The following is a 26636-nucleotide window of genomic DNA, read 5'->3' on the forward strand; positions in this document are numbered from 1 at the left end:
TGATGTTTTCAGTGTTCGTTCTTTTTTCTTTCCAAATCTTACATACTCTCTAAAAGTATTGGAAAAGATGACTATAATACAAATTGTATTTGTAGGTTTCCTATCTCGATCTGATACATATTGATCTTATAGCAGCTTTTGTTAAAACTAGGGCTAGCAGTAAATCATGTAATTACATGATTTACAAAGTTGACTCAGAATAAATTGCAAATTAATTGCACATTTCATAAATGTACAATTAAAGAACATTTTTCAAGTTTTAATACTCTTGATATTAAGGCTGTGTAATAATCAACATTCATTGCAATTACAGTCCACCGTTACAAAATTAGCATAATAATAAAAATGATTATTAGTAACAATTATTATGTGGATATATCTGCTACAACCTCAGTTCGCGGGGCAGGTCAAATAGGGGGCATGCATTAAAAATTCTTTAAAAAAAACTTAATTTTGATATCCCGAGTTTAAACCCATCTGCTCATGTGAGTAAACGTATTTGGTCCGATATTTCGACTCAACTATAAATGTTGTTGTGTTGCAACTACAGTACATAATTCTAAGTACTAAGTTATGTGTCAAATTAAGACGTAAAAACATGAATAAAAAAAAATGTTTGTATACCAAACACAAATGTCTGCAGCCAAGAAAATAGGAACTTTCTGTTCCAATACTAAAAGATTAAATATAAATAAAAAAATAAAAAATAAAATAATGAATATCCAATTGTTGATCATCAGGTAATTTTTGTGACAACTTCCATGTACCGGTCGTGCCAAATGTATTTGATCATGTTCTGTTTTTTTCCCCCCCATCTACAGATCGTTATGGTTTGATTCACCAAGCTAGAATCTCAGCGTCAGTCAATGCGATGAGGGTTCTTAATACTGGCACGGAGGTGGAGGCAGCAGTTGCTGATGCTCTGGTAAATTCAGTTGAATTTTGAGAGAGCATTTTTTTTTTGGTCATATTACTTGTTATTAACACAATATAACCGGAAGCACATTACGCATAATAACCAGTAGAGTTGAAATAATATATGCCAAATAAGTACTGAAATCCTCTTTTGTATAGCCAGGAATGTTCTTGTTCTTTAAACTTTCTTCCTCTCCTCTTTCTTTATTGTTGTTCTTCATTTCAGCTGTTAGGAGACTCCAGGAATAAGGTAGTCGGTTAGACTAAACAGTGCACTGTTATATGTATTTCCATGCAATTATGCACTAATAAAGCATAGAAATATGCACTATAGCTTCAAAACTGTTGCTTCCCTTTTGTTATCGAAAGAAAAACCCTGAATGATCATTAAAATTCACAAACCGTGAAGAGAAATGACAATATGGAAATTCACCAAGACAAACCACTTGGTGAGAATATCCTTTTGGCGAATGTGACAAGATTGAAATGTTTTCTCTTAAAAGTTGCAACAATTGGCATTCCCACAATATTAAAGTCTGTAACTTTGATAGAAAGTGGACTCACAGTCACATCGGTTAGCACATCATCTCACAGTTCAGAAGTACGGGGTTTGAGTCCGGCTCCAGTCTTTCTGTGTAGAGTTTGAATGTTCTCCCCGTGTCTGCCTAGATTTCTTTCAGGTACTCCGTTTCCCCCCCCAAATTACCAAAAACATACACAGTAGGCCAATTGACCACATCAAAATTGTCTGTAGGTGTGATTGTGAGTGTGGTTGCTTGTTTGTGCCCTGCAATTGGCTGGTGAGCAGTTTGGCCTACTGCCCAAAGACTGCTACGATAGGTTCCAGCACGCCCCCGTCACTTGTGAGGAAAAGCGATGATTCAATGAATGAATAATGGTGTTCAATCACAATTTAAAAGCAAAGTAAATTTTAATTTGGTAATTGTCTGTCCATTTTTATTGTAATATTTGTAATTTGCAAGGGTTTTCTTTCTTTATTGGGAAAGTAACATTTTTGTCCACAACCTGTAGTATCCCTTGTTTTGCTTTTTGCTCTATATATAACACATCTCAAATGCGTGCAGCTATATTACACATAACAGGATTATTTTGTTGTATTCTTTTTGATTATCAGTTTAAATATTTTCGTCTGTGAATTTCACCCCACCGCATTGTACTTGTGGTCATGATCTCTGCCTATCGAGGTGCACTGCTTGATCCTGCCTGGCTTTTGATGTTTAGTCAGAAAATAATTTACATTTTAATTAGGGGATTACAAAATGTGACATATTGCATGTCTGCATCTGAATTTTGAAAATATTTCTTTAGTTAAAAGTATATTGATCCAAGAAAAACATACAAAGCATAATGGCTGCCTGATGATAGTGGTAACCGTCTGTTCATGTGACAGTTCGTTTGCACACAGAGGAGCATTATGAGTATACAAATGTTATATTGGCTCATTTGTCCTTCTCTTTTTGTCATCTTCAGAGGAAGCCAATGAGGCGGAGGTACGAATCCCCAGGGATGTACTCCGATGATGATGCCAACAGCGATGCATCCAGTGCCTGCTCAGAACGCTCGTATGGTTCAAGAAATGGCGGCATTCCCCATTATCTTCGCCAGACTGAGGACGTGGCGGAAGTCCTGAACCACTGTGCCAGCTCTAATTGGTCAGAGCGCAAGGAGGGCCTTCTGGGATTGCAGAATCTCCTCAAAGGTCAACGAATACTGAGGTAAATAATGAAGACGTCTGTGTTTTATGTCTTTTCCTATATAAACGCGTATCTATTGTCAGCTGTTTTGGAACAGTTTTACAGCCCGCAAACTACATGCGCTACTTAGCAGGTTTATAAGGGACGTGAGAACGTCATTAAAATACACGCCGATAGCGCGGGGCGTGCGTCTGAGCAATGTGCGTCACTGCGAACAAGCGCGGAAAGCGCAGCAGCCAGCCAGTCACGAACGAGGCAGGACAACTGTTTATTTAGGGCATGCAAAAAAGGGAAAAGGGAGGCTGAAATGCCAGCGACTGACGGTCAGCGAGCTCGAGTTGTGCGTCGTGGTGGCATCTCTTTACACAGAGGATCAGGCAAACGGTAATCAGATGGTAGGCGTACTTGTGTCAAGGCAGACAACCAGCCAGGCGTACCGCGACACAGCGGATTAGGCAAATGGGAATCAAGTGGCAGGTGTGCGTGTCAAAGCAGACGAAAGGGCGAGGACTAACTGGCGAAGGGCGTCTATGTACACGCCCTAATCAGCGGGTAACACGGGACATGTGGTGGCCATCAGCGCCAATTAGCACGTGCAATTCCGTATTGGCGACGCCCGTCCCCGAGGTCTACAGCAGAGGGCAGGCCAGCAGGGCGAGAGCGGAGATGTGACAAAGCTGCGCACATAGGAAAAATGCAAAAAAAAAACACTCTTCTCATTGACTTGCATTACAGCCATGCCCCCCAATCAGCCAAATAGAAACACTACGTGTTGGAAATTTCAATACAATACAACAATTTAAATTTCTTATTAATACATATGCTGTTTCTACTTCGCGGATTTTTGTTTTTCGCCGGTGACTCTGGAACGCATCTCCCGCGATGAACAAGGGATTATTGTATTGTATGTAGGACCTCGACCAAAAACTTTGTTTAGCTGTAGCATCCCTTTAGATTTAATAAATGGGCCACACTGGAAATTTAATTAGATCCTAATCGGGGTTTGACATTGACATCCACTAACCAACTCAAAGAGGGGAAATTTCATCAGCGGCAGGTAACTGTCACTCCACTGTCAGCCACCTCAGGTTGAATTTTATGCATATACGTATTTATTTGTAGTTTTCTCAAACCGTATTTGCAATAAACTGATTGCAATGTGTGACTAAAACACTTCAACGCCGATGTGTACATAGTGTTTGCTAATTGATCCATTTTAGAACCGTTTTGCCGACGTCACCGCTGAAAGGGGTAACAACGGAACGGCGGTGTTAAAATGAAGTTGGTGCATTTTTGTGGTCGGGATAATGAACTTAAATACTGAAACAGTTAAGGAACATGAATGCCCCTTAGTCATAAAGGGTGCACCGTGACTAAACAGGCAAAGACGATTGGTTCGAATAAACTGGCCGTTTTTGGCCTGTTTAATAATGCGGCGGTGAACTATCTGGCTTCCATGAAGCCAAACTCAGCAGTCTGATAAGATGAGGATACATATCTCAAAACATGTACTACATTAGTTGGGGAAGAAAACTCGACCTTTCACAGACTAGCGTGGATTTTCAAAAATTATGTTATTTGTAACATTGCTTTTGTTAATTAACAGAAGTAGTCTGGAAGTGTTGGAAGACAAAAAACAGTGTCGACATTTAATATTCCTACAGTTGCTTTGTCCCAGGGGTGCTAGTGAAAATGCTGAGTGGCTAGTAACTCTGGTAAACCACTCGTCATAGTGGCTCGTGACCTCTAATTGAAATTCTGAGAGAAATAAAAGCACAAACTTTTTAAAATTAAGTTATTAAGAAGTGTTTCTTTGTCTTGATACTTCTTTTAACAATAGTTAGACTACCATCATTTTTGTTCTGTATGGCCACTCTCAAAAGGCGATGGAAGATTAAATGTTAGCAAATGTAGATTTTGTTTGACTTGGATGCCTTCTTGTTTTGTTTTTCATATTTAGCCGAGTGGAGCTGAAGAGACTTTGTGAAATCTTCACAAGGATGTTTGCAGATCCACACAGCAAGGTGAAATGATCTGTTTAAAGTGCAATTGCAGCATACATAATGTTCTTTGTCTTACTGTATTCTATTGTTTTTATTTTCTGACACAATGTTACTCATGAAACTAAATACTATACTGTATGTCTCTTTTGCATGGCCCGCTTTGCTGTGGATTTGATAACAGAGAGTAAGTTTATTCTAACCCATTAACACAAAATTGGCTAAATATGACTATTGTTGTCAGAGTAATCAATAGTGTTGTTAATTCTTCAACATTATATATGGCATTAGGTGTTCAGCATGTTCCTCGAGACCCTAGTGGATTTCATCACAGTACATCGAGAGGACTTGCAGGACTGGCTGTTCGTCCTTCTCACCCAATTGCTTAAAAAGATGGGGGCAGACCTGCTCGGCTCAGTCCAAGCCAAAGTCCAAAAGGCCTTAGATATCACAAGGTCTGCATGTTTTGCAAGCCAGACCTAAAATCTGTCTTAAAAATCTTCCAAGTAGAGTGGACAACATTTATATTCTTTTGTTTTTTCAGGGAGTCCTTCCCATTTGACCAACAGTTCAATATTTTGATGAGATTCATTGTTGATCAGACACAGACACCAAACCTCAAGGTATTGTTGAAAAGTAGAAAATTAAGAATTCTGGTTGTCCATTAGTACAGTTCACTTAGCCCCACTGCTTAATTTATTGTTGTAACCTCATAGGTGAAGGTGGCTATTTTGAAATATATTGAGTCTTTGGCACGGCAAATGGACCCAACTGACTTTATCAACTCCAGTGAGACTCGCCTGGCTGTATCACGCATTATCACTTGGACCACTGAACCCAAAAGTTCTGATGTCAGGAAGGTAAGACTGCTTTCCATATTGTAAATGTCCTCATAGGATGAAAATTAAGAATTGTTTTCAGTAACGACAGTAATAAATGTCTTTATTAAATGTCTTTATTTTGATAATGTGAGATGCATTGGAAACTAAGAATAGCACAGCAAACAGTAAGACAATGTTTTATTTTTATTTTGTAGGTACTGTATGTCATCAAAGTGAAGTAAATATCAATGATCCAGTTTTCTTTTTAGTATAAAAAAAACCCAATCCTCTCCTTACCAAACATCATTTACTCTGCCAAAACTATTGATTCTTCGAGTTCCCATGTGTATTAAAAACATGCTTTAATGTGCTTTTGTCATGCAAAGAATCATCAGTAAAGCATGTTTCTCACCATGTTTAAAGGTCCCATGCCATTTAAATCCAATTTCTTCCAGGTTTCACGCATACCATCAAATATAAATGAGTCTGTGACAAAATTTTAGTTAGGTTTTAGAGCAAATTTGATTTTGACATCATTGTGATGGACATTTGTCACTCATCATTCAAAATCTGACCACTGCATGCTTGCTACAAGCCAAATCAATTCAGAAAAACAAAGCAGCCGTATTTTGTGTAAAGATAAAACTTTATATTTGCTGCCTGCCAGCATCAGAGGAGTTGAGAAATAAACCAAGAGACGGAATGTCAGTCACCAATGGATGGCCATTTTGTGGATGAACGAGAAAGTTAAAAAAAGGACACGCTCAGGACGGGCGAAAGTGGCCGTCTCTGTAATAGTCACTAAACCGGTGTGTGCCGACAGACCGTCACTGATGGACACCCATTTCACTGATGACTGGCAGAAATGCACCTTGCCTGTCTCGTGTGTTTATGCTACCTTCACCCGGGTGGCGACATCGACTGTGAATGCAGAGTTGTGTTCCTCTCAAGATGTGTCAAAGGTTTCTTAAAATTTCTAGGCAAGGTTGATTTAACCTTTATTTCACGTCTTTATAAAACAAAACAAAAAAAAAAGATACAACCTTGCATCCAAATATGATGGCGAAAGACTGTTGTCTTTCTGTAATGCCCATTCTGCCTTGCTGCTGTGCCCCAGACCCTACATAACTGGGTGAGTGAGGAACTAGCTGGTGGAGTCATTACTACAGCCTTACTGTCCAGTGAGGGCAACCCAGAAGAGAGGTGTAAGCAGGTAGAACCAGCTCCAACACATGACAAGTATCCAGTGCCTCGCCTGCCTCGTACCTAACCAGCACTTTCAAGACTGTTTGAAACAGCAAGTGGCATATCTTATTTACTTCTGCCATTATACTTTAACTGGTATGCTCTAATAACATGAATCTGTGCTTTGTAAATTGTTAATTATTTTTTATGCAACCAGGGAATGAATAATACAAAAAAAAAACTTTGCTTTTCATGAATTGGCTTTGAGGCCATCAGAATTATTGCACAAAATTGCTTGGGAGTGCCAGTGTAGGATCTGACTAACTGCACCTTTTTGCCTGTCTTACACTCTAACAACCTTAAATGTCTGCATTGTGTTGACTTGAGTGTGATATGGACATATTCAACCTACGTTAAGGCGTTAACATGAACCTTTCAAGTGGCCTTGCATAAAGACTTCCTGCAATGCACATTCATTTCTTTCTACAGTATTATTGTCATGGAATTGTTGTTGACATTATGTTGAATAGCTTAGACAGAGATGCATGTACCAAATGTTCGACCGAGTAGCGAATTTGCCCGAGACACAAAACCAACTCTGCGTTGTGTTTCTTAATTGTGGCAAGCTGTGATAGCCAGGGATACAATTTTGTTTTATCACTGTTTACTTATCGACTTGGCCATACGCTACAAAATAGTCCTGACCGACATCATTAGTACTCATGTAAAGGTCTGGACAACCTAGAAAAGAGACAAAAAAAACTAGATATTTCTTATTTTGTTAAGAGTAATTTTGTATTTTAAAATGTTCATCTGTGATGTTTTTATAGCAGCGGAAAGGAGTCAACTTAAGCATAGTGGTATATTGATTGCCATATTGTGTAGGTGTTTTGACCCCTCAGATAGAGGAATCATGAAATTAGAGGATAAAGTTCTTTTAAAGTCGATTTTGAAGATAACGGGTTCTTCAGAACATTAAAAACATAGCTATTCAGCTGACATGCAAAATTGTTGCCATAGTAAAAGTTTAATGTTTTAATCTGGCTACCGGAGTGCTGATGTCATAGAGCAAGCACAAAATATTAATCTATCATATATTTATATTCTCCATATTCTGAACAAGCAACTGTAAAATTTGTCAAAACTGTACCGTGTTATGCACATTAAAAATACCTCAGCGGTTCTTGTAGCATTTTGACTACGTTAAATATGGACATGTTATTCTATAATACTCAACTAAAAGAACAAATAAATTCCTTTGAATATTGAGTACTAGGGGTGTAACGATTTATCGATACACATCGATTAATCGATATAATGCTGTATTGGCATTGATGCTAAACGTAAACATCGATTTATATCGCCGTGTTTGACCTCGGACATTAGACGCGACTTTATTTTGAAATCCAATTCATTGTTGCTTGCTTCCTCTTTCCGGGAGCAGTGCGCGGCGTTGTTGTGTTGTGAGCAGAGCAGGCACGTGAAAGGGGAGTCGACAACTAGTATGCGGCTCCTGGGCTGGTGCTATGGCTAGTGTCCAAAAAGACGAGGAAATTTGCTCCCCTTTAGGCTTCAAGTCATTCGTTTGGAAGCACTTTGAATTTCAAAGAAAAGATGGCTCAACGGACAAGACACGTGCAGTTTGTAAATCCTGCCATGCGGTGATCAAATATTCAGGGACCACAAATCTCGCCGCACATTTAAAGAAAAAACACGACATCAAAGTTCAGTGTTAAAATAAGCACTTTGTATACTAAAATACTCTTGTAATTTCCTAAATAAGGAGTTTGCAGTACCTTGTTGATTTTGCGTATGAATTGTTATAAATCAGGATATTGTTCTATATTTTTTATTTAAAAAATATATATATATCGATCGTAGAGCACTATATCGTGATATATCGTGAATGAATCGCAGCAGGCTTTAAGATATCGGCAAATATCGTATCGTAGTTCTTTGTATCGATATGATATCGTATCGTGACAAAACCCGCGAATTACACTCCTATTGAGTACATATTAATTACATTTAAACAATAAAACTGTGTTAATAATTACTTTTTTTTTTCTCTCTCTGATTTTACGCTTTTAACAGTTGTTCTTTACAGACATCGCTTTAATAGTTGGTAGTGAAAATGTTGCCTGCCTTGATTTCAAATTAGCTTTGACGTTCGTAGTGTGTTGGTTTCTAAATAATTTTAGTCCTCTGTCTTAAAAGCAATTCCTGGTCAGTGCTTTTTTGAGTCAATATACTTCAAGATCATGAAATGCACGTGCATCTCCTCTGTGTGTCCCACTGCCCTCAGGCTGCCCAGGTGGTGCTTATATCATTGTTTGAGCTCAACACACCAGAGTTTACTATGCTGCTAGGAGCTCTGCCCAAGACCTTTCAGGATGGCGCCACCAAATTATTGCACAACCACCTGAAGAACTCCAGCAATGCAAGTAGCGGTGTGGTAAGTTGAGTGAACACTGGTAATGCAATGACATGTAAAATCTGTCAGTGTTAAGGCCACGCAACAGTTTATTGCAGTGGGGGAAGAAAAGAAAAAAAATCACATTGTACATCACATCACATTGTAGTCCGTCTGTGAATTCGGGCACCATTTTTCTCCCCGACTTCACAACTTTCTCCCCGACTTCACAACTCAGACCTTCCCGTTCAATGGAGCGTTCTTGTGCACATTTCCTAGTTTGAAGTTGGAGAAGTCAGAGAAGTCCGACTTTCCACTTTCCTCAAATGCAGCACTAGCCCATTCATATTGAGCCCTCGAGTAGAATGCCTTGGCGCGGCTTTCATGTTGGCAGTAGAGGGCAGTGTTTCACTTCTTAGACCAGTGGTTCTTATCCTTGTTGGAGGTACCAAACCCCACCAGTTTCATCTGCGCATTCACCAAACCTCTCGTTAGTGAAAAATATATTTTTTAAATTCAACACATAGATGTTTTTTACTGGTGCACAAAATGAGCCGTGCATAAACATCACCTTGTTCAAAGCACAAAACCAACACAATGCATGAACTCACACCAAATTACATACTGGCAAATCAGAATTTACATGATAAATCAAGTTTTTTGGACCTCCTCAGTAGAGGCTCTGTCATTAAGGTCATTAAGAACATCAAAATGAATTGTTATTTACTAAATTTAGAACAAATTGTAAGTTTTACGAGTATGTTGTCACAAGCATGCTGGGCCAAAAGGTGACATGATTTATTGTAATTCATACAGCCATTATCTGTTCTGGAAATTTACTCTGCTGTGTATATTTTGAGTAGCCAACTTCCCACCAGACATAACCAAATTGCACACACAAAAAGAACAAGATGATAGTCTTATCAGTCCATCCATCCATCCATTTTCGATACCGCTTGTCCCCACGGAGGTCGCGGGGGTGCTGGAACATATCCCAGCAGTCATCGACCAGTAGGCCAGCCAATCACAGGGCACACAGAGACGAACAACCATCCGCACTCACACTCACATCTAGGGGCAATTTGGAGTGCTCAATCGGCCGACCAAGCATGTTTTTAGGATGTGGGAGGAAACGGAGTGCCCGAAGAAAACCCACGCGGGTACGGGGAGAACATGCAAACTCCACACAGGGAGGAGGGCAGAAGGTGGAATCGAACTAACACCCTCCTAACTCTGAGGCGGACGTGCTAACCAGTGCGTCGAAGTCAAGTCAAACTCTGCTTTATTGTCAATTTCTTCACATGCCAAGACACACAAAGAGATCAAAATAACGTTGCCACTATCCCACGGTGACAAGACATAGTCCACAATATACTACATACGAGTAAACAACACAAAAAAAAACAAAAACAAGAAGGCACAAACAATGAATAAATAAGAGTGATGAATAAATAATAAATAAACAAATAACACAATAAATAAGAGGAGCAAAAATGGAGTGTGCATACAGCAGACAGTCAGAATATAGCGCAAAAGTACAGGACACTACGCAGAAAGGGGAAGTGAGTTCAGGATCCTAACAGCCTGGAGTATGAAGCTGTTGTTGAGTCTGGTGGTGCGGGAGCCCAGGCTCCCGTACCTCTTCCCAGAGGGCAGAAGATCGAACAAAGAGTGAGCGGGGTGACTCACATCACTCACAATCGTGGTTGCCTTGCGGGTGAGATGGGAGGTGTAAATGTCCTTCAGGGAGGGGAGTGAAGCACCAATAATCTTACCAGCCGCCTCAGTCTTATCAATTTTTAACTTAATTGTTTTGAGAGCAGAAAACGTTTTTTAACTAACTTTCTGAGGGCATTGCCTTTTAGGGTTCTCCAAGTAACACCATTGGTCGTATGACACCTCGCAACACGGCCAGTCGAACCAGCCCACTGACCTCTCCAACCAACTGCTCACACGGAGGAATGTCTCCAAGGTACAGTAATTTGCCTCTGCTGCAGCTCACTCCTTGTTCTAGTGGAAGTTTGGTAATTAGCCATGTGAATGCAGCTTCAGTGTGTTAATTATAACAAAAGCCCTGCAAGTATGCTACTGAGTGAGTTGCTCAAACTGATTTGAGCACATCCCCTTTTTCATCTGTTTCATCCAACACAGGGAAAGCTTCTCTCTAACTATTGACTGATCAAAAGTAAATAAATCAATGAGCATCTCTTATGTTGAATAACTGAGTTGTCAACTGAAAAAGTCTGAAATCTGTCGGTCATCTGCTGATGACATCATCACCAATGCATGTTGTAGAAGCCAATTGAGCCTAACTTACCTGTGCCTGATGCTGACAAAAATTCATCATACTTCCTTAGCTTTACGCGAAACGATCTTTGCATCGAATTAAGCCCATTCAACAATATGCATTATGAGTACTGTATCTGTAGGGCATACAATATTTTGCCTGTGCAATGACGCAAGTTTGCAGTTCATTCAAGTGAAGCATTAACATATTCTTTAAAAGCCAGTAGCCAATAACAATACTTTATCATCTGGCTTTGAGTATTTTAGTTAGAAATTAATAATTGTTTTTTTTCATGTGAGCTTTCTAATGTTTTATATGTAATGTTTTATAAAATCTTAGAACTCTAGTCGTGGATCTCAAGACTGGTTTTGTTTTTGACTTTTCTCTTTCTGTACACTTTTCTTTCTCTTTCTCCAACTAACACCACCACACCACCCTCCCACCTTGTCTTGTCTTGCGGTCTTCTCCTGTTGTTTGATTCCATCCTTCATTCTTTTACCGCTGTCTGTCCGTCCTTCCCTCCTGACCGCGCTATGACAACAGTCGGTTATGGGGTTGGGGTGTCGAAGGACTGTCAAAGCAACCCCCTGCCCCTACTCCTCTCCCTCCGCCTAACTCCACCTCTGCTGCCCCTTCTTTCAGGGTCCTGCGCAGAACACATTCACCCAGGTAATGAGATGGAATGAGAAAAAAAGAGATGAAGCCAGATTCTAGCATTTCAGTTTTTTGCTGATAGTCGATTACATATTACAAGGGGTGTAACGATTCATCGATACACATCGATTAATCGATATAATGCTCTACGATTTGTTGGCATCGATGCTAAACGTAAACATCGATCTATATCGCCCGTTTCTGACCTCGGACATTAGACGCGACTTTATTTTGAAACCCTGTTCATCGTTGCTTGCTTCCTCTTTCCGGGAGCAGTGCGCGGCGTGTTGTGTTGTGAGCAGAGCAGGCACGTGAAAGGGGAGCCGACAACTACGCGGCTCCTGGGCTGGTGCTATGGCTAGTGTCCAAGAAGACGAGGAAATTCGCTCGCCTTTGGGCTTCAAGTCATTCGTTTGGAAGCACTTTGTAATTTCCTAAATAAAGAGTTTGCAGTACCTTGTTGATTTTGCGTAGGAATTGTTATAAATCAGGATATTGTTCTATATCGATCGTAGAGCACTATATCGTGATGTATCGTGAAGGAATCACAGCCGGCTTTAAGATAACGGCAAATATTGTATTGTGGTTCTTTGTATCGATATGATATCGTATCGTGACAAAACCTGTATCGATATGATATCGTATCGTGACAAAACCCGCGATTTAGACCCCTACATTTTACCACTGGCTGTGACACAAAGACTTCATCATACTTAATTTATGTAGATCATTTATCCCTGTGAATAACACATTTTATGAGCCTGAGTGACTAATATCCGAAATAGCGGGCGATTAATTACATGTCCGCCTCTGATTGCACAAGCTGTTGCTGGTAGTGATGCGTGTGATTTTACTAAAATCCCAAATTCCACATTCCCCCACTGTAACAGCCTGCGGGCTACTAAACTAACAGTGAATATGATACAAGAGTTAATAGTTTAGTTAGTTTAGTAATAGTTAATAGATCTTCCCAACAAACTACACTCATTAGCTTTGTCATTCTCTCTTTTTTTTTGCTTCCTTGGTGGACCTGGTTACACCTGCCTTTCAGCTGCACTGTATGAAGACACAAAATTGAGAGAGTGAAATTTGTCTCGTGTTTGCTAAATCCCATTGTTCATTATCAAATCAACTTCATATACTTTTCCTACAATGCACAAAATGAACTGCTCAGAATCCAGGTTGTGCCCGATTAACAGATCAGCTTGCACGTCTGTGCACGTGCGCAGCCAAGTCTATGCTTCTTTTTACGTTCGCAAACCTTTCCTGAATCAGGCCTTCCACACTATTACTAACCCACAACGCTTTTGGAAGATTAACAATGTTCAGACTTCACTATCATTATTTGTAACAAAACATCAACGGATTACCTGTCATTTTAATGTATTTTTTGTTTGATTTTTGTGTTAGCGTGATGGAGTATGACACTGAGAACATGAACTCAGAGGACATTTATAGCTCACTCCGTGGTGTCACTGAGGCCATCCAAAGCTTTAGCTACCGCAGCCAGGAGGACCTGAATGAGTCAATCAGACGAGAGGGCAAGCGAGATGATGCAGTAAGTTATTGTGTTTGGAATAGGAAAATCACTTCATTACCATTATTTTTTAACATGCTCTCTGTCATCACTCCTCGTGTGGTGCTTTTATAGGCCGGGAAAGAAGGAATAGCTTCAACGCCTGGTTCAGAAGCTCGCCTGGGCTTGGATGTACCAGAAGGGGGTCGTACTGCTTTGGACAACAAAACTTCACTGCTCAATACGCCATCACCGCGTTCTTTCTCTGGGCCAAGAAGTCGGGAGTTTGCTCCTTACGGCCATGGTGAAACAATCTGCACCTACGACAAGAGTGCCCTAAAGGAGGCTGTTTTTGATGATGACGTGGAACAGTTTCGTGACTGTGAGTCTGATTTTTTTTATTCATATGAAGTACCAAACAAAGTTTTACACCACCAAAATCTTTGTTGTTTTACTCATCTTTTTAAAATGTTGTTGAGGCTAAAGAAACATTGCTGCTTCCAGAATAACATTTCTTTTAGTCATCCTCCATAGCCTGCTAACTAAGTCTTGCAATAAGTGTTGCATTTACGTTGTTTCTATAACAACACATTTTGTAGTTTGTATTTTAAGTCATTGTAAATAGTTTCAGTTTAATATACATATAAATATTCAAATAAATAAGCTGCCATATCCATTAATTACTTTTAATAAACTTAAATTAATAAAATTAATTCTAACTATTTTTCCAAGTAATTTGATATTAATTTTAGTTTAATACGTGTACATCGGTTCCTGCTGCTAATACTATTGACTCAATAGTAGTATTGAGTAAGGTTTTTTTGGGGTTTTTTTTGCAAAGTTTTCCCCTGCTGATTAAAATGTAGAGGCTTCTGCTCAAACATGTTCTACTTCATAAACTCTTATTATATTAGTTGGGTGTCATTTTTATTCCGGAATTGCAGTAATATGCTGATTGGACAGTGTTATAAGAGAAACAGTTGGAATGTAGACCCTCACAACATGTTTAGGTCTGACAAGCCAGACAGCCGTCCTCCCTCACTATCTTTCTATCCTTTGCTCATTTTCTCACCCCCTAAATCGTCCTCATCGTATGCGCCCGCTCATCTCAAAACGCATCTCACAGGCCTCCATTATGACGACTAAACTTAATATTTTCCCTGTTTGATTTTAAATCTCTAAAATTATTTGGGTTGAGAATGAGTTTCATATTTTATTTTTAATTATTGTGTATAAAATGTACAATAGAAATAAAAGTGCTTTGCCTGGACCTTGCCTTGCCCTAAAGCCTCTGGCAACTTTCCTCAGAGGAACAGTAAGGGATAAACCCATCCACCGCGATAAACTCAAGAGGTCTATGGAATTTGAATTCTGTTCGTTGGAATAAAAAAAAAAAAACACATGTAGATATTTTCCAGAAAAAGGTTTTTTTTTTTTTTTTTGCCAATGTAGGGCGTGGATGTGGCATGTGTGTGATTGTTCAGAAGCGTACAAGTTCTGCATTAATTTGAGCCATGACAAACCCTTAATGTGTAATAACAATCACTACCCCCCCGTTGTTGTCACATACAATCAAACGTGTGTCTATTGTCACCAGAATCTGTTTCCCATCCTTCACCCTCATGTCTCCTCCACTCCTCTCCCCTTTAGGCCGGCGCAAAGAAAGTGGCGAAAATACAATGATGCTCTCTGGTAAAGATTCCGTCGCTGTATGACTCTTTGCTGAGTGTTTGGAAAATTTCACTGCTCGATGACAAAACGACTATTGTAATTCCTTTTGCTTTTTGTGTGTTTGCCCTTTGTGTGTTTTTGCCCTTGCTCAACATTATGACTCTGTCCTTATTTTACTTATAAGGAATCTTAAATCTTATGGTCAGAGCCGTCTCGCCTATTAGACAATACAGGGCAAATGCAGCGGGCAATGTGGTCTCCAGGAGAGGCCCCAAAACTAGGGGTAAGGGGTGGAGTATTAACTACTAATAACTACTTAACCACTAGGTATAAAATAATAAATGTTGGAAAACCTTATTCTCCTGAAAAAGTTCTATAATGATGTGCTCAAGTTCTAAAATGGTAATGGGACGTCAAACGCTGCGTGTTCGCGTCGCTTCGGGGGGGGTAATGGGACGTCAAAGGCTGCGTGTTCGCTTTGGGGGGGCGGTGGTAATGGGACATCAAACGCTGCGTGTTCGCTTTGCTTCGGGGGGGTGGGGGGTTTGTTTATGCGCTGGATAGATTTTCTTGTGCGCTGAGAATGTGCGGGCACTGCGCGATTGCGCACGCGCGCAGCTTAGAGGAAACATTGATAGCAACCCTTTGTCACGTTGCAACCCTTTAACAGCACACATCACAATTGCCATGATCAATCGCAATATATTGATTGATCGTGACATACCGTATTTTCCGCCCTATAAGGCGCACCTAAAAACCTAAATTTTTATCAAAGGTCGACAGTGCGCCTTATAGTCCGGTGCTCCTTATATATGGATCAAGTGATGAATTTGTTGATCCATACTAGTTGTACACAGTGCTCTGCCAAAATGTTTTAGTACGTTTTAGTACGACTAGTAAATTACAAGGTCGCATCGCTTCCCAACAGTACGGTAACTGTAGTCAGGGGGCGTCACAGAATAGCTGTTGTACCCGCGAGGCTATTTCATTCCAAAATAGGCTGCTCCGTTATTGTTTCGAGTAAATCTACGGAAGTAGTACCAATGCGTTAGATCGAACTTTAGTCAGTTCTGATCATTTTCTAGGAGATTGTTTGAGAAACGCATTTGTTTACACTTTGCTGAGGCTCATGGGAGATTGCGAGCTGAGGCTCATAGGAAATTGCGGATAGCTAATGCTATAACGATAGCTGCTATACGCGCGAGGCTATTTCATGTCAAAATAGGCTGCTCTGTTAATGTTTCGAGTAAATCTACGGATCGATATGGAAGGGAAACATAGGTAAGTAGTACCAATGCGTTAGATCGAACTTTAGTCAGTTCCGATTATTTTATAGGCGATCGTTTGAGAAACGCGATTGTTTACACTTTGCCGAGGCTCATGGGAGATTGCGAGCTGAGGCTCATGGGAAATTGCGGATGGCTAATGCTATAACGATAGCTGCTATACGCGCCAGGCTATTTCATGTCAAAATAGGCTGCTCTGTTAATGTTTTGAGTAAATCTACGAATCGATATGGAAGGGAAACATAGGTAAGTAGTACCAATGCGTTAGATCGAACTTTAGTCAGTTCTGATCATTTTATAGGAGATCGTTTGAGAAACGCGATTGTTTACAGAGGGCTTGTTGGTTATTGGCTAGTAGATGCATACCGCAACCCTAGTCAACCTCAGTTTGTTGCAGTAAAGGTTCTATTTTATGCGCCTTATAGTCCGGTGCGCCTTATATATATGGACAAAGTTTTAAAATGGGCCGTTCATTGAAGGTGCGCCTTATACCCCGGTGCGCCTAATAGGGCGCAAAATACGGTATACCGATTATTCTGTTCTAAGTGTACAATTAGATGTATGTATGTAATAAAATTAAAAGTGGACATTGTTTCCCCTCACACACATATTGTATCTTTTAGTTCATTGATACAGTAATTTTATAGTAATTTATAGTTGTTGAGGTTAAAATATGTATTACTTCACTATATAGTTAGTTATAGTAAGTAGTTATAGTTTTTCTGCCACTAGGTAGCATTGCTGTTTTATATTGGTGACAATTACAGTACATCTTTTCAAAAATTAATAGTTTAATTAGAACATGAAACAGTGCATCGACTCATGCCCATTTTTACTTGAAAATTACAACTAGTCACCATTCCCAACAAATATGTTTATTATTTTTATATTTCATATTACAAAATTGTGTTACGATGATGCCTCGGTACAACATTGTATGCTTTCATTTTAAGTTTTATGCAGCTTGTCATTAGTGACATAGGTTTCCTTCAAGCAAGCTTTCCACCTTCTGGAGTTACTGAATAAAATACAACACACATCGAAAAAAAGAGTGACTCAGTGACAAGACGGGCATCAGCTCAGTTCTGGGCGTACCCATGCATACACCTTGGAGAGCTGTTGCACCCTTTCTCACTGCACGTTCCCCTCTCAAAGCAGGGAAAAGGTGGTGGTACCTCAGTCCAAATGACTCCTCATCTGTTCTCCTTGAACATTGTATGTAGTGTGTATAAAGGCTGCAGTGTATTAAATGAGAGTAATTTATACAAGGAAGTATCTGCTAAATTACTCATGTACATGGCTTTTCCAAAAAGGGAAGTGAATTAATCGGTTTAAAAAAACTGCTGCGCTTAAAAGTAATTAGATCTTCAATGTGCTACTTTTGACATTCCTAATACATACGTGTGTGCGTGTGTGCGTGTGTGCGCGTGCGTACGTGCGTGCGTGCGTGCGTGTGTGTGTGTGTGCGTGCGTGCGTGCGTGCGTGTATTTTAAGGCACAAGTCTCAAGATAAAAACTGTTTTGCTGCAATTCTTTCTTCTCTTGATGAACAGTTGGTCAGGACAACTCTGACATGGTCGCCGACCTGCTTAAGGAATTGTCCAATCACAATGAACGCTCGGAGGAACGTAAAGGTGCCCTGGTGGAGCTTCTGAAGATCACGCTTGAAGACAGCCTGGCTGTGTGGGATGAACATTTTAAAACTATCCTTCTCCTTTTGCTCGAAACACTGGGTGATAAAGATGTAAGTAGCCTAATATCTTATTCTTATGATGCAATTTTGAGGACACTTAGCAGCTATTATCCTGCCTTAAACCCCACAGCTCAGGGTCTGTATAATATGTACAGGGTCCGGCAAAATGATCTGACACATTTGTAGGTTTAATGAAATGCAAATAAATTAAAGAAACAAAAACGTTTTTTTTTTTTTTTTCGAAAAGTACCGTATTTATTCTAATTATCGCCCATATTCTAATAATCGCCCAGTGTGTGTTAGCGGTAGGGGTGTAAATCGCGGGTTTTGTCACGATACGATATCATATCGCTACACAGAAGCACGATACGATATTTGCCGATATCTTAAAGCCTGCTGTGATTCATTCACGATACATCACGATATAGTGCTCTACGATCGATATAGAACAATATCCTGATTTATAACAATTCATCCGCAAAATCAACAAGGTACTGCAAACTCTTTATTTAGGAAACTCCAAAGTGCTTCCAAACGAATGACTTGAAGCCCAAAGGGGAGCGAATTTCCTCGTCTTCTTGGACACTAACCATAGCACCAGCCCAGGAGCCGCGTAGTTGTCGGCTCCCCTTTCACGTGCCTGCTCTGCTCACAACACAACACGCCGCACACTGCTCCCGGAAAGAGGAAGCAAGCAACAATGAAGTGGATTTCAAAATAAAGTCGCGTCTAATGTCCGAGGTCAAAAAGGGGCGATATAGATCGATGTTTACGTTTAGCATCGATGCCAACAAATCGTAGAGCATTATATCGATTAATCAATGTGTATCGATGAATCGCTACACCCCTAGTTAGCGGTGACATAAATAAAAAACATTGATACCTCTAATTATCGCCCATGCTGCTAAGAATTCCCCCCAAAACTTACGTTTTCCTCCGCGACCGCATGCCGACGTCAAGTTTAAATATGACTGATTTGACAGCACGTCGAATGTCCCTTTTAAATTGTTTTTATCCATAAACTATGATACAATTACACTCGTCACTCCGCTACAATATCCTAACACAATTACGTTATCGGGGCGTGCGCTCGAACAAGACGATCGCGATAACTTGACGTGCGCAACATGTGATGTGCGCCGGTAATGTATTGCATCGATGGAGCGCACCCCGCTGTTAGAGGTAGATCAAAATAGCCGCTGTTCTAGTGTTAGGAACACCACTGAGATGCAGCGATTGCATACTACATAAGGAAAAAATACATATTATCGCCCATTTCAGTGCCCCTTGGCGATCGGACAAAAAGTGTTTTCTATTAATCGCCCAGCCATAAACCTTCTCTAATTATCGCCCTGGGCGATAATTAGAATAAATACGGTACATATATAATGCCGTTTTGTTTAGTTTAATTTCCGTTTGGTTTTTGTTATTTCGTTATTTTAGTCTTACTGCTGCCACATTGTCTGGAGTCCGGACGGTGCGAGGTCGGCCGGTCAATTTTCTTTTCAATGCTGATCCACTGGCTCTGAAGTTAGTGACCCATAACAAGATCGTGTTTCGAGTACGGGATCATGTCTACCAAGTCTGAAGCGCAAACGGAACGTTTGTTGTGTTGCAGTTACAGATTCGTTCTTGATAAACGTTTCCACAATGAAAGCGCAATGCTCACCGGTCCAATTCATGTTAGCAACTGAAGCGAAACGAAAATTCTGCCGGACTCTGTTGAATCCTAGTGCGAACATAACTCATCGTGACACATTTTGGAAGAGCTCACCGACAGTTCTAAAGCAACTATTGCTCAACTTTTTGAATTAAATGTACTTTGTAAATGTACTTTAGGCAATTGGTGACAATGACTTGTTGAAGCTTTTCCTTTATATGTTTAACTTGACTGAAAGAAATATGGGAAAACAATGCAATGAGTAAAAAAAATAACATTAAAACCAACACAAAAATAAAATCCAGATGGTTACAGATGTGGTTTACTCTGTAAACTGAAAATAATGAAAGTAATAAATACCATGTAGTACATCTATTTTCTAGCTTTTTTTCCAGTTTCAGCTGAGCTGTCTTTTTCTTAGACAGTTGCTTTAAGCATTGGTTTTGAAACAAGCACCCAGAATTAGCTTTAGGGTCAATAAAGTGTCCAACTAAAGACTCATAGCTATTTTTTTTAATATACTGTAAGTCAGTCTTATTAATACTGTCCTGTGGAATGTGGACTTTTTAAAAATGGTAAATATTTCCTATTTCTGCTAGCATACTATCCGAGCCTTGGCGCTGCGTGTGCTGAAAGAAATACTCAAGAACCAACCAGCTCGGTTCAAGAATTATGCGGAGCTTACCATCATGAAGACCCTGGAGGCCCACAAAGATTCTCACAAAGAGGTGTACTGTTGCTCCACACAGAATGTATAAATTTATATGTATTAGCGATAGCCTTTTTTTTTTTTTATATTTAGACAAACTCAGTTACTCTAGTTTGATGTGCATTTAAAAAGAAAAAAGAAAACACCTTTGTGGAAAGAATACCACTGCAACGCACAAAGGGAAACAGATACTTCTACTATTATTATCATCCATCCATTTTCCGTACCGCTTTATCCCCACGTGGGTCGTGGGCGTGCTGGAGCCTATCCCAGCAGTCATTGGGCAGTAAGGCGGGGGACACCCTGATCCGGTTGCCAGCCAATCGCAGCTTTTCAATTATAGTAATCATAATATATAATGAGGAGTCAGTGTTGAGGCACTGCGAGTGCCTTGTAGAAAGAAAAACATTGGAAAAGGAAAATCCCATTCACTCAGACATATGATCTCACCATCCATCCATCCATTTTCTGTACCGCTTTGTCCCAACGGGGATCGCGGGCGTGCTGGAGCCTATCCCAGCTGTCATCGGGCAGGAGGCGGGGGACACCCTAAACCGGTTGCCAGCCAATCACAGGGCACACAGAGACGAACAACCATCCGCACTCGCACTCACACCTAGGGGCAATTTGGAGTGCTCAATCGGCCTACCAAGCATGTTTTTGGGATGTGGGAGGAAACCGGAGTGCCCGGGGAGAACATGCAAACTCCACACAGGGAGGGTCGAAGGTGGAATCTAACCCGCACCCTCCTAACTGTGAGGCGGACGTGCTAACCAGTGCCCCACCGAGCCGCCTATAAATATATGATCTCCCCATTTTATATAAATAGCTATATACGTACATATTAGAGGACTTGTTTATTCATTTATTTATTTGTTTGTTTGTTTATTCATTCATCTGTTTATCCATTCATTTATTTCGTTGTTTGTTTGTAGCCTAACATTATTTCACGATGCCTGGTTTGGAGATTAAAATGTTTTAAAAACAAGAGGACAATGATGCATTTAGCATCATGCCGTGGGAAATAAGCTAATATCCCCTTCAAACGTGTGTTGTGATTAAAGGACAAAGATGATGTATTTTTATCTGGTTCTCTTCATGTAATTTTTCAGGTGGTGCGTGCAGCCGAGGAAGCTGCATCAACATTGGCTGGATCCATCCATCCAGAACAGTGTGTCAAGGTGCTGTGTCCAATTGTGCAGACAGCCGATTACCCAATCAACCTGGCTGCCATCAAGATGGAAACCAAAGTCATTGAACGCATTCCCAAGGACTCATTAATACAACTGCTGGTGGACATCATCCCGGGACTCTTGCAGGTTTGCGAATGTTTTTAGCCTTTCATGGCTTGCTGACCTGTGGCCATTTTTCCAGCTTTCTGTTTTCTTGTTTGTTTTTTTTTTTTTATCAAAAGGCAATCATAGTCAATAACATAAGGAGTTTTCTTGCTGTCCTCAACATAAATTTAACGATGGCAACTTCTTTCTGAAAGGCCCATGAATTTAGACTGTACTGTCACCCATTGATTCACCGGTTTACCAGGAAATGCAGTTTGAAAATGGCATTTACTCAGTCAAGACACATTGTGAACTCCCCATAGACCTCACATTTTTGTCATGCGATTTTGCTCAACTTGCTTAACTTTTTCAAAAATGATTCTAGCAAAAAGTTGATTTTCATACATCAAACATACAGTAGATGTTCAGCATTGACAGCTTCAAATCACTTAAATTACCTTGTGGAATAATAATTGTGGAAGGATGATAATAATTTTAATGTGTAAATGGATGAAAACTAACAAAATGTCAAGTTAAGAAATCTCTTTTGTGATATTTTATTAATAATGTTATTATTATTAGTAGTAGTAGTAGTACTATTACTACTACTAAATGTTTTGTTTGGGATAGGCTCCAGCATAGCCGCGAACCTTGTGAGAATAAAGCGGTTTAGCTAATGGATGGAGGTACCATAGCAAGCTCCAAGTATTTTGACAGCACTGGAGAGGCCCATATAATAATAATAATAATTCATTAAATTTGTATAGCGCTTTTCAAAAACCCAAAGACGCTTACAGGGAACAAGGCAAAGACATACAGGGGGGGAGGGAGATGGCGAAGAGACAATGGGATAAAGTTAAGAAGAGGACACCAGGGGAGGTCATAGGCTTGAGAAAAGAGGTAAGTTTTTAGACAGGACTTAAATATGGGGAGTGAGGGTGAGTCACAGACAGATTGAGGGAGAAAGTTCCAGAGTCAGGGTGCTGTGCAGGAGAAGGCTCTGTCACCGAAGGATTTGAGTTTAGATTTTGGGACTGTCAGACGTGAAGTATTGGAGGATCAGAGGGGACAGTTGGGGCTGTAGGGGATCAGGAGGTCGGATAGGTAAGGGGGAGCCAGGTGGTGAAGGGCTTTGACATTTTGATTTGAGGAATGATTTGTCTTATTCTTCTCAAGCAATATTTGTCATCTGCTACTTCGCGCACTCCTTGTTTTCCTTGCTCACGTGTATGTGTATTTGCATTCTTGTATGGCGGCACTGCGTGATACCTGTGTCTCATTGCAGGGCTATGACAACACAGAGAGCAGCGTTCGCAAAGCCAGCGTGTTCTGTCTGGTGGCTATATACTCGGTAATTGGTGAGGAGCTCAAACCCCATCTGGCACAGCTCACCGGCAGTAAGGTACTGACCACTACAAAACATTGTTTAGCTGCATGTCAGTGGCGGGCACTACATTTCGAACCTGGGCCTTCAAATGTTCCCATTTAAGTGACCTAGTGCACCTCTATCAAGTCCTTTTACAAAATAAATGTTTTATTTTAATTCATGGCTAGTTCTACAAAACTAAAACATGTATGTCTGAGAAATTGAATAGTTTATTGCAACACAGATTTATTTATTGCTTGTGTCTGTTAAAAAAAACTTGGAAAGAGGCCCAAATCAAAGCACAATTACCTTTCAAATTCAAGTCCCTTTTCGCCATTAAAATACAAATCTAAGAACACTGCACAAGTGCAACATGTTGAGTTTCTGTATGAATGTGTTGTGTCCTTGTTTGTTTGCAGATGAAATTACTGAATCTGTACATCAAGCGGGCCCAGACCACAAACAGCAATAGCAGCAGTTCCTCAGATGTCTCCTGTCACAGTTAATGGAGAAATGTTTCGCTGGAAATCATGCAGATGAACGTCGCCATCCATCCCGTGGGCCCAATGACTTAAAATATCACATCCTCCTCTTGAAATCACTTTTTTCTTTTTTCTAGCACGCTTGTTCTGAAAACATTGGAATGTAGTTTGGATATGGAGCTATCTCTTTTCTACCTTTGTAGATCCCGTACCAATCATTATTGTATTCACTGTTATGTTTCGCCTTTATTTAGCGATTTAGCTAAATAAAACTTGTTGGTAAAATAAAATGAATTAAAAACAAATACTGTATATATAAAAATGATTTAAATCAAATGAGAAAAAAAGCATTAGTACTGTATTCTAATTTCAGGTAGTATTTTAAGTATACCGGCGCACAAGGATGCCTCTGCGTTGAATGTTTTTTTTTTTTTTTATATATATATAATTTTAAATGGCAAGTGGCTTCAATTGATTGAATCCCCTCTGTGTAGAAAGTTCGGTGTAATGTAAAACATGTTTTTCTCAAGATGGAGTTGTGTGTGAGACTGCTGTTCCAACTTGAGTGAAAAGAGAGTTTGTAAATATTGCAATAGTCTTTTCTAGCTGGGAGTTGGGAAAGACCAACAATATGACGCTGCAGCCTTGCTCATGTCATGCACACAGTACCGTTTTTTTCCGTGTATAGTGCGCCCCCATGTATAGTACGCACCCCTAACAATGGCATGCTGATGCTGGAAAAAAGCTTGTACCCATGTATAATACGCACCCAATTTTTATGAATTTTTAAAAAAAAAAAAATTTTTTTTTTTTTTTTTTAAGTCCCAATGATCGTCACACACGCAGGGAGGCAATGGGTCCCATTTTTATAGTCTTTGGTATGGTCTTAACTAGGCTGGATGTAATTTTTTTTGTTGGCGTTGATTTCTCCGACTGCCCGTAAACGCACCACCGCGCTCCATGCGCATGGAGCGTGTTTGAAGTGAACAGCAGAGAAGAAAGGAACAAGGCAAAGTGTTGTGAAATAAAATATTACCTGTAATACGGATTTAGGTAGAGAACTGAACTCTCGCTCTTTATATAGCTGACGTGTCTTCCTCATCCGTTCTGCGCATCTGTAATGGCGGCCTCCGTATGATATCCGGTTTGCGTGTGTGCGAGAGCGAGAGAGAGCGAGAGATAGAGCGTGCGAGAGAACGCTCAACCGTAGCGCGCCGCCGACCGCCCAACTGCACCGGGCTGTTCGATTATTGTGACAGAGCCGTCGCTGAAATTTAGAAGATATTTTTAAAGTCCTGATGTACTTTCTAAAATTTAAGTGGACCTCAGTGCGCACTGCGCAGGGAGCTTAATTTGGTGCGGTCGCGCAACCGCAGCGCGCCGGGCGCTCACTGTCGCATTGCTTAAAGAGCGCCTTTGTGTTTTAGGATGAACAGCAGAGACCAAAGGAACAAGGCAAAGTGTTGTGAAATAAAATATTACCTGTAATACGCATTTTGTTATTTGCTGATTGAAACTGCTAATTAAACTGTGAATTGAAACTAATAGGAAGAAAACAACTCTCGCTCTTTATATAGCTGACGTGTCTTGCGCATCCGTTCTGTGCATTTTATTTCACAACACTTTGCCTTTCTTCTCTGCTGTTCACTTCAAACACGCTCCATGCGACCGCAATGCTCTCGTATCAGACGCTTGCTCGATCACCTGCTCGTTTGCTGTCCCGTGCGCGCACGAAGCGCGGTGGTGCGTTTACGGGCAGTCGGAGAAATCAACGCCAACAAAAAAAATTACATCCAGCCTAGTTAAGACCATACCAAAGACTATAAAAATGGGACCCATTGCCTCCCTGCGTGTGTGACGATCATTGGGACTTAAAAAAAAAAAAAAAAAAAAAAAATTAAAAACAATTTTTTTTTTTTTTTTTTTTTTTGTACCCATGTATAATGCGCACCCCAGATTTTAGGACAATAAATTAGTAAAATTTTGCGCACTATACACGGAAAAAAACGGTAATCTTCTTCACGGCGACTGCAGCAACTGACTGGCATGTACAAAACTGTAAACTATCAGCTTGTGAAAACTGTGTATTTTACGGGTGGGGGTGGATACTGACCCTTGTAAAGATGCAAGCCCTTTTCTCCAGTGTGTAATGACAGCCTCTACGATAATGAGATGCACCACACGTTAATTTGTTTGGACACCTTTAGACCTCTGCTTTGGAGCATTTTTGTTAAATCTAAGTTGCCTGTGTTGGGTTTTTCCACGTTAGCCTGCATTTAACTTGCAGCACATTGTCTGTGTGAAGGGCCCAGGTTATTGGCTGTTCAAGTGCACTTGCAACATTGTATTACTCACTTCATTACTTCAATATGCGTTTGGTTGACATACCATTCGGACAGATTGTTTTAATTTTAGCATCTAATTTACAGTAAGGTATGATGAAGCTTTAAATGTTTGGAAAGTCAACTACTTTTCTTGGGTTAACTTAAATGTGATAATATAGAATACAATCTACTTTTTGAAATTCAGCTGCTGTACAACGCCTCTCTACTTGACGTGATGAGTGATGTGACAGAGAATCCCAGGCAAATAGGCCCGTTCTTCTGACTCAAGTAAAATGAATGTATATAATTTTCGCTGAAACGTTGTTTTATGTTTGTTTGTTTGTTTGTTTGTTGTTTGTTTGTCTTTTAAGAATATCACATTAGAGGTACCGAAAGTGATGTGTAGCCCTCATACAGGCTATTACACTTCTTTAATTTAACTAGTCTTAAACTTCTTTAATTTGACATCTTTTGAGGGTTTAAATAATTGCCAAGCCTGTTTGCTGTCAAATGAAAAACAATTTTGTCAGACTTTTACTCTGTGTACAGGGGAGTCAATTATTACTCTGTCCATACACAGGTGAGGCAGTATTCTAATTTCAAACCATTCTTTTTTGTTTCATTTTATTTTACCATGCAAAATGTGTGCCCATATTTATTTT

General features: G+C 40.1%; 1 protein-coding gene across 45 annotated transcripts in view; it reads left to right on the top strand.

Annotated features, from left to right (window-relative positions):
- The window catches only part of clasp1a (cytoplasmic linker associated protein 1a), a 76784-nt gene extending 52289 nt beyond the window's left edge, over positions 1–24495 (top strand). For 14 of the 45 annotated variants that reach the window (XM_061286249.1, XM_061286257.1, XM_061286256.1 and 11 more), the window contains 19 exons: positions 822–925; positions 1142–1165; positions 2407–2651; positions 4591–4654; positions 4922–5085; positions 5175–5253; positions 5347–5490; positions 6569–6664; positions 8942–9091; positions 10915–11021; positions 11880–12005; positions 13401–13548; positions 13642–13888; positions 15157–15198; positions 18017–18207; positions 20416–20544; positions 21638–21844; positions 23088–23204; positions 23588–24494. In XM_061286249.1, the coding sequence (XP_061142233.1) occupies positions 822–925; positions 1142–1165; positions 2407–2651; positions 4591–4654; positions 4922–5085; positions 5175–5253; positions 5347–5490; positions 6569–6664; positions 8942–9091; positions 10915–11021; positions 11880–12005; positions 13401–13548; positions 13642–13888; positions 15157–15198; positions 18017–18207; positions 20416–20544; positions 21638–21844; positions 23088–23204; positions 23588–23674 (2471 nt within the window). In that variant the 3' untranslated portion in view covers positions 23675–24494. Of the gene's footprint in view, positions 1–821; positions 926–1141; positions 1166–2406; positions 2652–4590; positions 4655–4921; positions 5086–5174; positions 5254–5346; positions 5491–6568; positions 6665–8941; positions 9092–10914; positions 11022–11879; positions 12006–13400; positions 13549–13641; positions 13889–15156; positions 15199–18016; positions 18208–20415; positions 20545–21637; positions 21845–23087; positions 23205–23587 lie in introns of all 45 variants that reach the window. The other 31 variants (XM_061286273.1, XM_061286260.1, XM_061286267.1 and 28 more) reach the window with 17 other exon arrangements.
- The last annotated feature ends 2141 nt before the right edge of the window (positions 24496–26636 follow it).

This window comes from Syngnathus typhle, linkage group LG9 (genome assembly GCF_033458585.1).
Source record: "Syngnathus typhle isolate RoL2023-S1 ecotype Sweden linkage group LG9, RoL_Styp_1.0, whole genome shotgun sequence".
NCBI classification, from domain to species: Eukaryota; Metazoa; Chordata; class Actinopteri; order Syngnathiformes; family Syngnathidae; genus Syngnathus; species Syngnathus typhle.